This window comes from Hemicordylus capensis, chromosome 6 (assembly GCF_027244095.1).
Source record: "Hemicordylus capensis ecotype Gifberg chromosome 6, rHemCap1.1.pri, whole genome shotgun sequence".
Lineage (NCBI taxonomy): Eukaryota > Metazoa > Chordata > Lepidosauria > Squamata > Cordylidae > Hemicordylus > Hemicordylus capensis.
In genome coordinates, this window is record NC_069662.1 from 41361876 (window position 1) to 41379874 (window position 17999).

Genomic DNA, 17999 nt, shown 5'->3' on the forward strand with positions numbered 1-17999 from the left:
TTTTAGTTCTTTCATTACTGTATTTTTATTCTTTCAAATTATTTTTGTTAGTTGCCTTAGGTACTGCTAGTTTACATGTTTTAAATAAATAAAAATAATAATCTGCATAGCACTTTAAGTAGATGTGCTTTACAAAACATATTTGGACACGATGCATGAAGTTCTTTAACTCGCCCTCCCACACTGGGTGCGTGGAATGCCAAACACACTGCAACACATCCAGACATTGCCCAGAATGAGGGCATGTCCAGTCCCACAGTGGCATCTCTGAGCCTTGATCTATGCTTGTGCTCAATGTACAAGTAGCCTGTGCATGGGATCAGTATGAGAATACGTGCCTCTCTGTAGCTCCCTGAGAAGGGAAGGAGACTTACAGGTCTTCATTGAGCCATGTGATCATCCCCTTCTGTATACCCAGCTCAGCACAGAGAATGGAAAGTGCCTCACATTTTACTTTGACCCATTCACATGGAGAAAATATGAAGGGCTTACTGGGTAAAAGAGCCATTATTAATTATTATTATTATTATTAATTCATAGTAAATAATGGAATTTATATAACATTTGACCTACATTATTACAGCAATTACAACCTTGCCAGGTTGATCAGTATTATTCTTATGCTGCAAATTGGGGGGCTACGGCTGAGTATTTTGGGTGTGTTAACAAATGAATACAAATATTAATTTTTTCTTGAGGCTGGGTGAGAAAACGATGCTAAGGGAAAGTACTGTGCCCAGGATCGTGTAGGAAGGTTGGTGGCAGAGGCAGAACTCAGCCTGTTGTCTTCTTTTCATACCAAAGACTTTATAGGTTTCTCCATAACCCCCTCCCTTCCATTTCCCTCCTCCATTCTGTCCAGACATTTCATTTAATGTTGTTCTTGCATTATTTTCAGGAATACAATATGTATGGCTGGTGGGTCGGAGAGCTGGACAGCGTGGTGGGCATTGTCCCTAAGGAATATCTTATGCCTGCCTATGAAGTGGAAGAAAGATGAACAACAGGTAAAAAAAGAAGGCTCAACTGGCACTGTTCTCTAGGAGGGAAGAAAGCAGGTGCCTCTCCTTTGGATGCCCTCCCATGAAGAAGTTGTGCTCAGCAAGCCTCGGCTGACCCCTGCTGTTGCACAGCTGTTCATTTGGGGCCTCAAGGGTTGACAACCTCCAGGACTGGCCTGCCGTCAGGTCTCAGTTGAAAGCACTGCTGGAGATCTGAAGGGCTTGAAACTGAAAAAAAGAAAGGAACAGATCCTGGAGGAAACAAATCTCCAGGCATAGATTCCGTCAGAGGTGGCAAGCCTGTTTGGTGCCTGTGCAGCAGTATTTCCTAGTGGACTTCTTTGCCCTATGGCTCAGATCTCTCTTGTCTCTCACTCTGCTGCCTTTAATGGCGTCCAAAATCCATGCTGAGGCCATATAGAGAGGCCGAGCAGACCTTTCAGTCCTTAAAGCAGGGCTGCCCAACTTCTGCCCTCCAGCTGCTGTTGGTCTGTGACTCCCATCATCCGCAGTCACAGTGGCCAATAGGCAGGGATGGTGGGCGTTGTCGTTCAGCAACGCTAGAGGGCTGAGGTTGTGCAGCCCTGCATTGAAGGAACCTTGCTCCAGCTCCTTCTGCTTCCTATCTGCATTCTGATGCCTGTGCTGCAGACATCATGCCTCCTTCCTCAGCTGCTCACTAGCCATCAACTTCCAAGCCTTGTGTGGTTCACTAGTAGATCAGCTGGCAGCCTTACTTCAGGTGTGCTTTGGAGCTAACTGAGCAGCACTTAAGAGCATTGAAGTGCAGCCTGGGTGTGTGTTGGACACCAAGGCGCTTTCCAGATTACACGCTGCCGTTCAGCAGTAAAATGCTTCGGTTTGGCAGGATCATTTTGAAAACGTCAATAGCTTGCGCAATCCTCCTATGGCAGGAAAATACGGCTGTTCTTTTGCAACACACATGCAACGTTGTAGGAGGGAGGATAAACTCGCAAGGATAAAATCCGAAAGAAGCCATCGGAAATGTGAACGGCACCTTGCTGAGAGCGCAAGAACTGCGATGCTGAAACACAGGCAGTACGGAAGCACACTTAACGGACACGCCGTGACACTGTTGTAGCGTGTGATCTGGAAAGCGCCCAGGGGGTGCTTCACCTTGTGGTAAGGAATGCTGTAATTCATGCGCTTCACTATTTTTTAAATGGGGAGGCGCAGCGTCCCTTTTGGGGATGAACACACTCATGGCGTTGTGCAATCCAGGATGGCACTACTAGCCCCTCAGAGCCAGCCCTGGCCCCTGACTTGCCTCTCTTGGACTCTCCACCTGTGGTGGTGGTGGTGGTGGAGGAGGAGGAGGAGAAAGAGAGGGAGGACGCACACGTGTAGGGTCCATGGCAGGAGATAAAGGAGGGGTGGGAGGGAGGGAGGGAGAAAAAGCCACAGCAGCAGGAGGAGGAGGGGAGAGAGAGTGTGCTGCTGTGGCAGCAGAAGCGGCAGGAGGGGGAGGCTGTGCATGCTTGCGGTGGCTGTGAGGAGGAGGAGCAGGAGGAGGAGGAGCAGAGGGAGCAGTAAGCCAGGGGGTGCCACTGGGGGGGGCTCTGTGCAGGAGCCACACAAGGAAGAACAGCACTCTAGTTCAACCGAAGGCAACCCAGAGAAGAAAGAGATGGCCCAGAATCGTGGGAATGTGGCAGTCTGGGAGGGTGTGGAGGCTTGACATCTGCTCAGCTGTATTCTGTGATTCACATGGTCTGAAGATTCCTGAATATCTAGATACTGATGTGATACAAGGATACTCTGTGGCTTATCTTTAACCAGAGAGAGAGAGATTGAGAGAGTAGCTTTTCTGTACTTCCTGGTGCAGGGTACTACTGTGCAACACCAAAGTCTATGGAAACTGGCACAGCAGATGTAGATCACTGTACCTGTGTCTCGAAAGTTGTTAAGAATCCAGACTCAGCTGCTGTTAGCTAAGGAGAGAAGGGAACATATGACTCACCAGTTTGTCTTGGTGCAGCTGCCCTTATGATGTGACAGCAAGGATGATCATGTATGGAGCAGGTACTGAGGACACATGTACCTGCAGCTCTGCTCTCTGACTTGGAAACTCAGCCCCTTCTCCCAGACATGTCAGAATTACTTATAGGCACAATGGGGAAAGGAAAGTACTTTATGCATGCTCAGAGGAAACACTGAAAACAAGGAGCTAAGTCCCAGGGAGCTGTGGTCAGAGTTAACACTGAGTGGAGATTCTCATGCCTTTGCATTATTGTGACTGATGTTCTGCAGTCTGGAGTAGGCCAGGTGTGTGAAATACATACAAGGGGTTTGTTGGAAGGTCACGGTGCTGTTTCTTGCTGCTTTTTCACCATTAGCCTGTATTAAACTTGGAGGAATATTGTCTCTGGCTCCATCTTCTGGCCTCTCCTTTCTGCTGGAGCCAGCCACCCACATTCAGAGGAAAACTTGAGATCCAAAAAGGGAAATTCTGAAATAGCAGTAGAATGGAACTGAAGAAGGTCGAATCATATCAGATGGCAAGGGGGCACATTTATACAGTAGGGGTGGGGGTGAGTGGATGGGCTGGGTAAGAAATAACTAGTTAGGCAGTGAAGGGAACTGATATATTTAATTACTAGGAGGAGAAGCCCATCACATTGACCAGGCAAAGTCATTTTGTGTTGATTAGACTTACAAGAAAGTTCATGAAATTCAATATATATCATAGAATTTTTTGTTAATTTACTTGCAAAAGGAGAGTTGCAAAAGGGAACTAAAAGAACAATTTGAAATCTGTAAGGTTTCAACTTCAAATATCATCAAACATTATTCACAGCTGAAGTTTGTGGCACTCCTAGACTGTGGAACATAGAAACATAAGAAACAGCCTTATACTGAGTTGGACTATTGATCTGTCTAGCTCAGCATTGTCTACACTGACTGGCAGCAGCTCTCAAAGGGTTTCAGGCAGAAGTCTCTCCCTACCCTACCTGGGATGCCAAGGATTGAACCTGTGATTCAAGATGCTCTACCACTGAGCTACGGCCCCATCCCCAGGCTATAGCATGGAGTTTGCTCTTCTGCTTTTCTCCACCACCACCACCACCCCTAATTGCACTTCTGCCTGCTCCCTGCCTCATTAGACTAGTAAGCAAATTTGATTTACGATCATTGACCAGCAATAGAACCAAAAATTGCAATAAGAGAAAAACAGATATCATACAATATCAGTTGGAACAATGACAAATAGCATCATCACAACAGTCTCAAACAGTCCAAGCTCCCCTTTGAATCAATCAAGGAACTACACACCCTGATGGCTACAGCCTCATTAGACTAGAAGCAAGACCATCTGAAGGTGTGGAAATGGGATAGGTGTGGATACCGTGTGCACTAGAGTGATGGTATGAAATGTTTGTCAGGGGATGGCCAAGGGCCCCTGCCCATTAGATCTTTGCACTGAGGCAGAGTCTCCCTTGTTCACAAGGAGAACACACCACTCACAGATCACTTTTGCAATCCCTAATCCAGCCTCCCTGCTGGTTTCCAAAGAGCCAAGGAAGGTGGATTAAAGATCATTTCAGGTCTGGGGTTTGGCTAGGTGAGCTCTTCAAAAAATCTCCATGGGCTCCAAGTAGCTCAGTATTGCTGTGTGCTGATTGCTCTATGAAGTCGCATGCCTCACTGTGCTAAGTTGCCTCTTGGGTAAAGGACTTCTGTACTGACCGAGGGTTTTGCTTTTCAAAAGTGCCACTGCATTTTTCCTTTGCAGCTTTATCCCCTCCGGACTTTCTTTGTGTAACTTGAACTCTTTTGCAAATCTGTCTTGTGATCCAAGACAGAGTGAAAGATACCCACAGCATTGTAAGGGCAGTTACAGTGGACTTTTCATCTGTAGTGCAAACCCTGCTGTGCAGCTTGTACTACAGACAAACCAGCAAACCCTCAGGTGAAGACCAAGGTAACATTTTTGGAGCAGTGGATCCACCCAGGAAGTGCCCTCACTGCATTCGGTCCAAAGGTACCTTTCCTCTCCAGCACTGAACTCTGAGGGGAAAACAGGTCCAGCATTTTGCAGCAGAAGTCAAGTATGGCGAATGCTGATTGGCTGATGGCAGTGTGGTCACCGACACCAAGAAACCAAACACCCCTCAAATCCCCAGAACACTTCTCCACTAAATAAAAGTTTCATTTTTTAAATAGATAAGGCAGTGAATGAAGAGATAAACATACATAATCACAAGGGCAGGTACAAGACTGATTGCTGAACTAGCATCAGTTTGCTGGTATAGAAGTCTATCATTTAGATTGCAAAACTGGGAGGAATCCAGGTTCACATTGCAGCTGAGGGACCTGCTGTGATTTCTCTTTTTGTATTGCATTAGTCTTCACTCTAGTTGTTGAGCTGTCTGCATGTCTGGCATATTTAGGTCACACAGATTTTTCTTGTGACTGATCTTCACACTCTATGAGTTCTAATTTAATGACGGTTATGTTTTCATTTTCTCCCCTCCCAAACAGATAGAATTCAAATTTATTTTGTGTTCACTCCTAGATATCCTGGGTCTCATCTCTTTCCAGCCTTGCTTTGCTGACACAACAGAAACGCTTCCCAGAACCCTCTTTGCCATCCCTGAGAAACATACGAGCACCAGGAGGCTTATGTATGTCTTCAACCACATCGGGTCTATAAGTGAGGCACAGCCTTCTCTGCCATTCTTTCAACCTTGTTTACACTGAGTTAGGGTACTTTATACCCTAGACTTTACCATGACACCTCTTCCATTTGGCTCCATCTGGCACATGCCGTCATTCCAAAGTGTTGCTCCAGCTTAAGATGGCCAGACATCAGAAGACTTGCCAGAGTGATCGGGGGGATGCGGTACTTGTTGTTTTTGCAGAACACTCAAGAAAGTGGCTGTTTTGATGCTCATCCAGAATAAATACATTTTGTCTCATCTGGTTGGAAAGTGCATATTGGGACGAAGTGGCTGTGTTTTTGTTTTTTGTGCTTTATTTTATCAGCTGGTCAAGTGTTATTGTTTTAGCCAAAGGATGTAACATCCAATACCAATTACAATGAGGAAAACAATTACACAAATAAAAGTAAAGATTCAAACTAAACAAAAAAAAATCCATTTGAATCAGAGAAAGGTGGCATGATATTCAGAGCCATTAAGAGAAACTTAAATATTAACATTAAAAGAGAGCACGGTGACCCAAAAAAAAAAAAAGGCCTTTAGGCTTGTTCTGTTTGTTGTTACTCATGAGCAGCCCAGCCTGGGTTAGGCTGCTCATGTGCAGTGCCAAGATCGAGGCCGATCCTGCCACTACCACCTTGCCTAATCCTACATTACCCCCTGCCTGTAGCCAAAGATAAGGGTGCAAGAGTGCCCTATAGCACCCAACTCCCAGGAGAATGCCCCAATGGACCACACTCGTTGCACGGTGCATTGAGGGATTCCTGGAGACCAGGGAAATGAGCCCCGACCTCTAGCGAGCCGTGCTGCAGCACAGATCGTGTGAGCACATGGAGGCACGCCCAAGATTTGCCAGCAGATCTTCTTGGGGGAAGATAGGTGAAACCTTGCCTTCCCCCACTGCCCTCCTTGCTCATGATCATGAGTATAGCCTTTATGTGCGCCAAGACTGAACAGGGACAGTGCCTTAAATGCAGACTCTGGTGAATCCTGACTTAAAACTCTTTCCCTAAAACCACATCTTGTCACACATGTAAATGGGTGGAAAGTTGCCCTACCAGCACCTGAATCTCTGGGATTATAAAACTGGCAAATCCCTTGCCCTCTAAGACGATGGATATAGCTGTGTTAGTTTTATTAAATTGTACCTCCAGGGTGTGAAAGAGCAGAGCTATGGACTGCAGGCCATCTGCTGCATAGTGATGCCAGCTAGAGGGGAACTAGTTTCTCATTTTCAAATTTCAGGTGTAGAGGTCAAGAGAGCCACAAGATGGCAGTAGCCAACTGCTCACCTGGAGCATCAAAAATCCCATTGGGAAGAAACCTGGAGTTTTCCCTTTACTCCCCAGAGATATGGACAAATGAAAGGTATTTTTACAAGCAATGCAAAGGACATTCTTTCAAGTTTTCATGTTGACACATCCAGTGGATGAGCCAGATTGATCAGAACTTAAGCTGCAATCCTGCACACAGTTAGCCTGCTTGGTCCACTGAAATACATGGGCTCTGATTGATTATTGACTTATCATTTCCATCCTGCCTTCCCTCTATGGAGCTCAGAATGGTATACCTTTTTTATCCTCACAACAACCTTGTGTGTTAGGTTAGACTGAGAGATGGTAACTAGTTGGTAAGCTTCATGGCGGAGAGAAATCACGATGGCCAGCTTAAATTGGTTTTTAAAATGGTTTGCCTTAAAAAAGAAACTCATTATCAAGCAAACTCTTCCAACTCACATTTGTGTGCAAAAATTTAGATTGCTATTCTAAATCTGTTTTTCCAGCTTGTGGCTGCTGTTGGATTTAGAAGGTTTTAGGCCAAAAGCAGTGGGGGCTGAGGGCATGGCTCTTCCTATTCAGGTGCTGCAGCCACACATGAAAGGATCCCCATAAGGCTTAATCTAACCTTGTTTTGCCTCTCCTTCCCTTGGGGCATGCCTATGGACAAATGTGCAAGCAGCATAACAGGCCAGTCCAGAGACTGGGAAAGAAGTGTGCATCTGCACATCCCTATCCAGCCTCCCTACTGTGCTTGGCTCTTAAGAGTAGAAGGAAAGATCTGGATGGGAAGCGGAAGCTGCACAGGCCTACCATTCCATGGATTGTCCTGTGCACCTATGGAGTGGGGAAATGGAGCTCCCACAGTAAAAGTGCAATGCGCAAAAGCAGCACCTATAACAAAGAAGGAAAACAGCACCCCTTAACATAACATCTGAGTAAAAAGGCAGATTTTCTATGGACCCCTGACTTGCCACTGATAGAAACAGAATGCTGGGCAAGATGGATTTTGAGCCTCATCTAGCAGGCTAGACCTGAAAGATACTTGGTGTGGAGCTGTGAAAGGGGCTTAGAACTTTTTTAAAAGGAAAGGGGAACTATCCAGGGTGCTGAAGCAGATACTTGGAATAACCCTATGCTTTGCCCATGAAAGTACATCCGTTCAACCTCCAGACTCTTAGGTCAAGGTCATACAATGTAATTTCCTCCATGGAAATAACATCCACATCAAATAATTGTTTAATTAATTTGATTTTTAAATGATTTTAATCATATATGTGAGCATGGTAGGGGACAGCAACATTTCAACCTAGCTGAACATTGCATCCTGTGAACTTAGGGATGGTTCAGGTGGCAGTTGAAGGGAGAGGCTAGCAGTGAACTGGGGTTCATTAACAAATCTTCCCAGCATGAGGGTCTGTATGACTTTTCCCTGGGGAGGGGCAAAGCCTGCAATAATAGTCTATCCAATTACTGGGAACTGAATTACATTGAATTCAATGGGACTGGCTGAACCCGGCCAATGGACTTTCCTATGCTTCCTGCATTTTCAGCATTTCGGCAACAGGTTATTGATGTTGCAGGACAAAATGTTGATTGTTTCATATTTCATTGTGCACTGAAATCACATTTAGAGTTCTAGCAGAAGTGTAGTGTTTGGGTTTAACGCGGTAGCAGATGTTCAGGTTATATATTGTTAACAGGATGTGTCTTCCATTGCTGTTGTCCTCTCTTCTCACCTTTTCAAAGCTGTGTCTGTGTCTATGAAATTGTAGCATCAAAAGAAAAGAAAAAATCAAGCATTTCTAAAAAGCATATCCACATTACAATCAAAGTGATTTCAGAATGGTTTAGTTGTAGCTTCCCTAAAGGAACTATAGAAGCTGTCGTCTGAGAGACAGCTGTGAGTTCCCTGTTGGAGATTTCTAGTTGCCTCACAGAACAGCAGCACTCAAGATCAGATTCCTTGAGGGTGGAAAAGGAAGTTGTGACAGTTATACCAACTTCAGCATATAGTGTAAAAATGTCCGAACAGTGTAGCCCAGCTCATGTGAATTTGTCTACCATTTTCTTAAATTTATTGAGTCCTCTTATGTAAATACAAGTGTAAGCTTTTTTTTTCTTTTTTAAAAAGGGTCATTTTAAATTCAGTCATCTCTGTTCAGGTGAATAAGGTATTTGGCTACCAGATGCTGCAGCCAAGAACTGGGAAGTTGTGTTTCCATCAAACCAGGCTTGTAAACTTCCCTGGGACATGTGGCTGATCGAGTGGTGGACTAGATGCTCCTACAGTCTGACCGGTCACAGCAACTCTTAAGCTCCCTCCCCCCCACCAGGTGTAAGCAGACATGACACCATAGGCAAGGAGGCTCCAACTGCAGGAGGCATGGGTGGGATGAATTTATCCTACCTAGAAAAAGATTTGCCTGCAGTTTCTGAAAGCCAAACTTTGCTACCACAGAGACCACTTGGGCATAGCGAGAGAGGCACCTGGCGGGGTTATTAGCAAACTTGGAGTTCATCCTTCTGCAGGGACCAGCTCATAATTACAGTCATTTTCTAGCTGTTCAATGAGTGTTTCATCAGGGCCTGCCTAGCTCTATCTCTCCAGCCCTCATCAGTCACTAGAAGGGCTCTTTAAAGAGACAGCAGCTCCACCACCAGCAGCCTTCTCCCTCTCCATTTCTTTTTGAACAGCTGTGCTTTAATTGGGAAGACATATTTGAACCTCTCCGCTCACAGGAGGCAGGGACTGCTGCTCGCCACAAATTGTTTGCTCTCTTCCGCGTGTTGCCTCACAGAGGAAAAATAAAGGGCACAATTCAATAGGAAGTTCTCCTGTGCAACCACCTTTGAAATGAATGGGAGCAGTTCCAGTTTGTTTCAATATGCAGGAGAACATCCCGGTAGACGTGCCTGAAGTGGGTGACACAACAGAGACTATCTTTATACATTCAGAAGTCAGTTCCCAATATTGCATCACCACTCTGAACATTCTGTTCAACACTCAAACCAAAAGTGACCCAGAAACCCAAGCCAAGGCTGGTTTGGTTCTCAGTGGCTCCCATTATGTTCTGTCTACAGCCTCATCGATGAGTGGGGATTAGGAAGCCACCATCTCTCAGTCTCTGCTGCCCCTGCCAGCTCTGCAATAGAATACTGACTGTTGCAACAGTTATGGAGGCATGTATAAGATGCACTTTGAACAGTCTGAAGCACTACACAAATGCAAAGTAGGATGAAGTGCTCAGAGGCTTCGATAGGTGGCAGAGGGAAAGGAAAGCGGAGAGTTCGAGCTCCTTGTTTAAGGCCACCGAGTGCAGTGATCTTCACTGTTTTTCAAGCAGAGCCTTTTCAGCAAAAAAATCCTTCCATGTGGGAGCCATTTCCCACTGTGCCAACCTCTGTACACTGCTGCACTTCTCAGTACTGGGAGGTCCCTTTAAGGTGAGACAAGCCCTCTTTTAGGAGCTCTGTGGGGAAAACACTGAGTAGGGTTACACTTCCTAGCACTTCATGTGTGCCTTCCAAGATGGTGCAGGGGCTCTAGAGGGCTCCATTTCCCTTCAAGGCGCCCTCCAGCCTGGGCAAAGTGCAGCCCTGCACAATGAGAAAGGCCACCTCTGTACAGTGCCAGGGGGACTGTGCAGAGTACTCACCTTTGGCCAAAGTTTCACACAGATCCAACTATTAGTCAGGGAACCACACGTAGGGTTGATGAAGGCTGCCACTGGCCCCCCAGGCCTTACAATGAAGGACACTGACCTAGTGAGTAGATGGTTGGTGTGAGACTTGAAGCAGGAATGTCCTACTCCATTGTCTCCAATGGGAGCCTTTCCCCCCAGGGCAAATAGCATGCACAGAGAGGCCCAATCTGGCCTCTCAATATACCACATCAAGCTCCACTACCCCCATCTGGATCTCTCTCGCATGCATGCACACACACCCACACCCCACTATTTACATAAGTAAAAGCAAACACACCAGGGCCAATAATGTGATTAAAATTACATTTATTCTGGCCCTTTGCCACTACTTGGGAGTAACTCTTGGTAAGAAAGTGAGGGGGAAGAGAAGCCAAGTGTTTTCTCCATGGAAGACACCGATCTTTCTCTCCAGTCACAAACAACAAAAGTACAATCAAACATGTTAGTTCCTCCATTGGTAGCTCCATTGACTGCAGCAATGCTTATGCCAGAGGTCTAAAGCATTGCAAGAGTCTTACCTTGTTCCTGGTCTCTCGTGGGAACAGGTTCATGTTCCACTTCTAGCCTGGACTTGGCCAACCCAAGCTAGAGAAGGCTGTGTACCTGCCCATAAACCCTGTGTAGTAGACAAGCTTGGAGTACATGGGGATCCTAAGGGGTAAGGTGGGTTCTGCAGGTCTTGCTCTTCATGCAACTGACACATCAGATCTACCCGAGGCCAACAAACCAATTGCCCGGACCTTCTCTTTTCAGGATCAAGGTGTGGAATTTGACACAGCCATTCCCTCAGTTCCTTCATTTATAAAATAGGAATATTTCAGGCCTAGTATGCAAGGTTTCTAAAACAGCTGCAACACAATTTGTAAAGTCTGCTGTAACTTACGGGTGTCATAGACATAATTAGCTGCAGTAAACTGGCAGCCTGATCCCAGCCAAAATGGCAGCTCAGGTGACCTCAGTGCAGTTCTGTTTGTCTCCCCTAGACAGCCAAAAATGTTGCTTCATGTTTAAAGTGCTACATAAGTGCAGTGATCTTTTCAGTAACCTGATGAGGTGGGGCTTTGGCCGACATCCAGAGCAACAAGCGGCATGTGGAAGGACACTGCGCTAGCGCACTCGCTGGTTATGCTAAGGCGGGAGCTTGTGTCCAGACCAGTCTTGTGCAACCATGGCACGCCTCATTTGTTTTAATGGAGACGTTTGCGCAGGAGTGCTATAGTGCAGTTCTGCAAATCCCCCGATTTTAGCACAAGCGAGCCATCGTCTTGTGCTAACGCAACTTTACTGGTTTCGCATGTGGTTCATGGCTTTGGACATCAGCCAGTATTTTTAGCCCCATATTGCTGAGAGAGAGAGAGAGACAGACAGACAGACAGACAGATACCCACAAGTTAATTAGCTTTGAAATCCTGGATGGGGATTACTCATTTGTAACTAGCACCAAGTCTTTTGGAATTCTATTGCACTTCAGAGATTGTACAATTACCAAGGCAGTGTGATGCCACTAAATAACCACAGTGAGCCCCCTCTCTCCTCATACCTGAGATGGAAAACAGGTCACAAGATAAGCATACTGGGATGATTGAACCCTGTCACTTCTCTTTTTAGAAACGGAGCTCCCTGGGATTTTTTTCCTCTATACCAATAACACAACACTATGAGGCTCTTCACATGAGCAGTGTGAAGAGCCTAAAGGGGGTTTGCGGGGAGAGTGGATTTGACCCACTCTCCTCCAGACGCTCAGGAAGCCCTCCCTGACACTGTTCCCTCGAAGGCATGTGCACGTGTGCGCGCTCACAAGTTTTTGTATGTCCACTCAGTTCATTTTAGATCCCGCTCAGGTTGAGTCAGGAAGGCCTCATTCTGAATGCAGGTGAGCACACACTGCCTTGATACTGCTGCCCAGAACAAACCTCATTCCGCACAGAGACGAAAAAAATTAGAGGAACCATTGCTTCCTGGGCGACTGCGCAGACGATTACCAGGTCCGTCACGGAGCCAGTTTGAGTGGTGGGGTTTGGGGGCCTCCCCGTTCCCGGAAGTCCCCGAAAGCACCGCACGAGTGCACAGTGCCTTCTGAGGAGCCTCCTGATGCCAGGAGGTTTGTTGTAGCCTCCCCACTGGGGAGCTACTCATGAGTCGGTGCGGTGGGAAGCTGCACCAAAATGACACATGATCAAAAAAGCCGCTTTTGGGGCACTCTGGTGCCCGAAACCCAGGTTAAGTGGCGGGCTCCATAAGCAGGCTTGCCACCAGGAGCCACACAACTCCTGTTGCTACTCACGATTGGCAAAAATTGGGCTAGGCTTCCCTAGCCCGATTTTTGCCGATTGTGGGAATAGCCTCTCTGTGTAGCAGCAGGCTAGACTGGAGAAAGGGATCAGCAGGGCATGACCTCAACACCTGGCTTGGGTTTCTGTGAAGTAATAAGACTACTTCTGAGCATGTACAAAATGCATTTTTAACTGTGACCATTATCATCCTCAAAACAGCTAGGATTTAGAGTAAAGATTTTCCAGGCTTAGATAGTGGAAACTTCTACTTTGAGGAGGTGGTACAGCACAGGCTTTGCATAGAGGTCACAGGTTCAGTCCCACTTAACTCTAGATAGGACTGGGAAAGACCCCGGTCTGAAACCCTGTAGGGCCCCTGCTAGTCAGTGTAGACAATACTAAGCTAGATGAACCAATGGTCTCATTCACTACAAGGCAGCTACAGCGCATATCTGCCTGCCAGGGTTCCCAGTTTGTTTGGGTATTATCTTTGCTGAGCCAGACAGCCCTTCCTCCTCATACCAATTCATACGTGAGCAAGCAGTAGGCACCTTAGCCATGCAGGAAATGCACTCTGCATATGCTCAGTGGCAGTCATTATTGGTGAATACAATGCAGGTCCAAGCTCCATATTCAAAACAATTTCCACATCCGAGCACTAGCCAAATGAAACTGCACTTCCAAGCTGGTTTCGGCTCCCAGCTCCTCTTGCTTTAGAATCTTGGCCCCAAACAGCATTGGCTGGAAAGAATGGCAGCAAGGTCATCTTTGATTGCTTTTTCAAATGAGATTCCAAATTACAAGCCCCTGAAGGTTCAAATTCACACAGAGTGGGACTGAATCTGACGATGAAATTAAGTTCCGGTGTTGAGCCCTGGTTCAAACCGAGTCTGGTGCTTTCTCTCCCTGTGCTTAATTTTGGCAGGAGGTGGTGTGTGGAGAATAGGGGTGCAGGATTCATGCCCAGGCCTTGATGGAAGGAAGCATCTCTCTCTCCCGCGTCTCAGATGGCTGCCCACATCTCGATCCACAGCTGCCACCCCGCAACCCTGAGCTTAATGAGCCTGCAGTAGGCAGAGCGCTCAACCTCCCCCTCCCTTCCCCCCCCTCCTTTCCCCCTAATCACCACCCTGAAATTCCAGGCTGCTGGCAGGAACAGCAAAAATTACTTTCTCTATTAAAAAGGAAAAAAAGAAAGGGCAGGTGCCTGCCAAGAGAAACTCAGAATGGAGCAGAAGGCAGGGAGACTTGGGGAGCCTTAATGATGCTCCGCCAAAAATCCAGCCGGCAGCGGAAAAGGAAAAGAAACAAGCCGAGAGAGATGTTTGCAGCTCCATGCCTGGCTAACAGCTTGCAGCTCCATAGGCATTAATCCCCCTCCCCATCTCCCAGCAGAGCAAATAATCAAAAGTCAAGAGGCGGCCCTACTATGCGGTGAGGTGAGGCAGCCATCTCAGCTGGCAGATTTTTAGACACATGTGATCCTAAGAAGATGCCATATCCTGAGCAAGACCATTGATCCATCTGCCGTAGTATTGTCTATGCTGGTTGGCAGAGGTTTTCCCAGCCTTACCTGCAGGTACCAGGAATTGCACCTGGGAACTTCTGCATGCAAGGCAGGTACACTGCTCTACCACTGAGCTGCAGCCTTCCCCTCACACCATTAAGGGTGGTAGACGGATCTAGCCCAAGGAAGATCCGTTACACATCCCAGGAAGTTCTCCTGTGCAATCCCCACTGAAGTGAGGGAAGAGCTTTGGGCATGAGCAGACTGCAATTTCTCACTTCCGTGAGATGCAAACCAGCAAATCACAGCTTAGGGAAAAGCTCTCCAGTCAAAGGATGCAGCTTTCAGGTACCTTGAATGGTGATCCAGAAAGCTCTCCCATTTTTGCTGCCCTTTTTGGTTGTTTTGTGGGGAGCCCTGCCCCATAAAATTGCATCAAGATGGGAGATGATCCAGTATTAAATGTTAGTGGCAGTGGCGGCAGCATGTAAACTTTCTTTAGAAAAGTTGAAACGTTTGTTCCATGGCTCCCCCTGCCACGCTGAAAATGTCTGTGTAATTTTGTGGGAACTTACACCCACTTCCAGCATCAGTAAATATATTTGGGTCAGTACTACTTTGAAAGAAGAAAGAAAACAAGCAATGGAAAAGTGATTCAGAAGAGTCTTCAGAAAGAGAAGGAAAGGCTAGTGATTAAGCTAACCAACTCATGAGTAATAAGGGAACCTCCATTCCAAGTTATTCCTTTGCAGGAAGCCTCTTAAATGGATCCTGCTGCAGCACAGAACCTAAATCAGCTTAAACCTAAAAATAAAACCTGCAGCTGTTGATATTGTAGCAGCACTCCTACAGGGAATGTTCATTTGTAATGAGAAATTCTAAAGAGAAAAGGTACAAGGGGTTTTAACTACCTTGAAGCCATGCCCTCGGACTTTAAATCCTCTCTTTCAAATCCCCTCTGTGTTGAGACCAGCTGTACTTGCTAGAGACTGAAGGCAATCGGAGTATGCTCAGGGGCAGTCTCCATCATTAGTTGGCATCTTCCAGGACTGAACAGCACCGCTGAATCTCAACTTAAATCAAGGCCTTGTTTCAGTCCTTCCTTGGTAAAGTGACAGGTGCCGATGCTCACATCTGTCTGGAAGCCACACTCCCAAGACTGTGGGGCCTGGCTATTTGTTTCTTTGTGAAGAGTGGGTGGGGAAGCACTTTACAGCCAGCGAGCCCATAGCTGCAGAAGAAAACCCCCCAGATAATCCTTTACAAATGGATAAGAAAATAAAAAGAATGGCCTTGACAGATCAGAGTCCAACAGGCCCCAGTCAGATGCTTCTGGGAGCTCTGAAGCAGAGTGCCGTAGAGTGAGCCACCCCCTGCTTTACGAAACTGCCTTATACCAAGTCAACCCACTGGTCCATCTTGCTCAGTACCTTGACTGGCAGTGGCTCTCCAGGCTTCCAAACAGGTCTTTCCGCAATTGCCATTCAGCAGCCTAGGATCTTCTGCATACAAACCAGGTGCTCTGCCACTGAGCAACAGTCCCCTCCCAATCAGATAGACTGGCTCTGAATAGAGAGGTTCCATTTAGCAAGCACAGATAAGAGCTGTTCACAGGCCTAGCTCATACATTTGTCTAATCCCGTCTTAATGCATCTTGCTTTATCCCCATGCTGTGGGAGTCGTGGTGGTAATCAGAAGAGGACTTACACACTGTTCCATTACACAAAACGAATGGGTAGAATCTTGGACTGTATTGCTTCAAGATGGCAGGTGTAGGAATGCTTCCCCATGTTAGAAAAACCCTGCCAACAGAAATCTAGTACAGCAGGGAGTACAGTTCTGGCCTAACCCTCTCCCTCCTGTTTTAGTTTTCTGCTGGCAATGAGCTTTTTTTGTGGACAAGCATTCAGCAAGATCCCCACAAGCACCTGCAATTTGAAATGGTATGGTCCATTCTGCCATCTCAGGGTTCTACCATCTCGTTCTGCTATCCATTCTAGACTCAGCCTAATCAAGAAGCCATCATCCTCTTTTGCTGCCAATGATACTTGCTTCCGTTTGTTCCAAACCAAATGGCAATTAGTTTCACAATATGATAGATAAGGGCCCCGATACCAGAAATAAATGCAGGGCCAGAACATGAAGTCAAGCCCTGGCTACCTCGGACTGGCTCCCCGTGTGCCATTTCCTCATTTCCTCTCTCCACACACACTCAAGAAAAAAGGGCATGCTCAGAAAGCAGGGGGAGGAGGTGTGTGGAGTTTTCAGGAGGGTGGGAAATCAAATCTCCAGCAGCTCCGAGCGACTGTCTGGAAGCTTCGAGAGCTGAGCTGGCAAGGGCAGGTGGTTGCACAGCTGCGCCATTTGGATCATGCGCTCTCATCAATATTCATGAGGCAGCCTGGCCAATCAGCAGAGTAGCTGTCATTAGTGAGCATCTGGCTAGTGAGAAGAGGTTTGTGATGTTTTGGGTTTTTTTAAAGTGAACTTCTTTTGACATTTTGAGAATTTTCCTCTGTAGGTTTCAAAGTCCGCTTTCCCTACCCTCCACCTGCCCATTTGGCTTAATCCCCTTTGCAGCACACAAAGCCCAGAAGCCACCTGCACGTTGGAGCTGCATCCAAGGACAGGAAGAGGGAGAGGTAAAAGGCAGGGAGGTGCACCCACGTTCTGTGAAACAACAGTAAATCAGTAGTGCCTCCTCCTACACTGCCTCCGCTATTCCAGCACTGCCCCTAACCTAAGAACGCCATGGTCACATGGGAGGGCCACACTGGTGTCAGAAGCCATCACATCAGCAGCCCTTTGCACAGACCCGTGAGGTTTTATGGCAACAGCCACACTGCAGCAGCTCCCATAACATAGGAGACCCGAAGTTTCGACAGAGTGCTCCTTCTCAGTGCTCAGAGCACATTGTGTGCATTACCTTATTAGCCTTTACAGTAAGGTAGGTCAGCAGTCTGATGGAGAGACAAGACCAACAGAGAACTTGGCTAAGTCTATCCAGTGAGTTCATGATGGAACAGAAACTGAAACTGCTCTTATTGCTAAACGTTTTCACCCATGTTCAACCAAAATCTGCCCACCTATGACTTAAGACCATTCGGTCTGGGCAGCAGAACACAAGTATTTGTCCTCTGCTGTGTGAGAGCTCTTCAGGTGTTTGAAGAGTGCTACCATGTTTCCTCACAGCCTACTCTCTTCTAAGCTAAACCTATGCAGGTCCTTCCATCTTTCCTCTGAGAGCTCATTTTCCAGATCTGTGACCATCTTCGTTTAAAAATGTACTCTGGGCAGTCATTTGTTGAAAAAACAGAATTAAAATATTTTAAATAAAATAAACTCAGAGGTGATGGAATTGTATTATACATATATTCAGCATAAGCCTGAATATATTCCAAGGGCTAAACTGTGCCACAAAGGAAAAATGCTTCTGTAAGAGAAAAGGTAAACTTTAGCACGCCAATGCTGTATGGAAAGCAATGGTGTAAGTGGCCTGGCATTGACACTATATCTGTATTCTGTAGAGATGTGTATGAATTGTATTTTGCT

At 46.6% G+C, this 17999-nt stretch overlaps 1 protein-coding gene across 1 annotated transcript in view; it reads left to right on the forward strand.

Moving 5' to 3' along the window:
- The window catches only part of SKAP1 (src kinase associated phosphoprotein 1), a 435964-nt gene extending 430023 nt beyond the window's left edge, over window positions 1-5941 (forward strand). The window contains exons 13-14 of the mRNA XM_053262673.1: window positions 899-1007; window positions 5539-5941. Coding sequence (XP_053118648.1) covers window positions 899-1000 — 102 coding nt within the window. The 3' untranslated portion in view covers window positions 1001-1007; window positions 5539-5941. The remainder of the gene's footprint in view (window positions 1-898; window positions 1008-5538) is intronic.
- Window positions 5942-17999: the final 12058 nt, after the last annotated feature.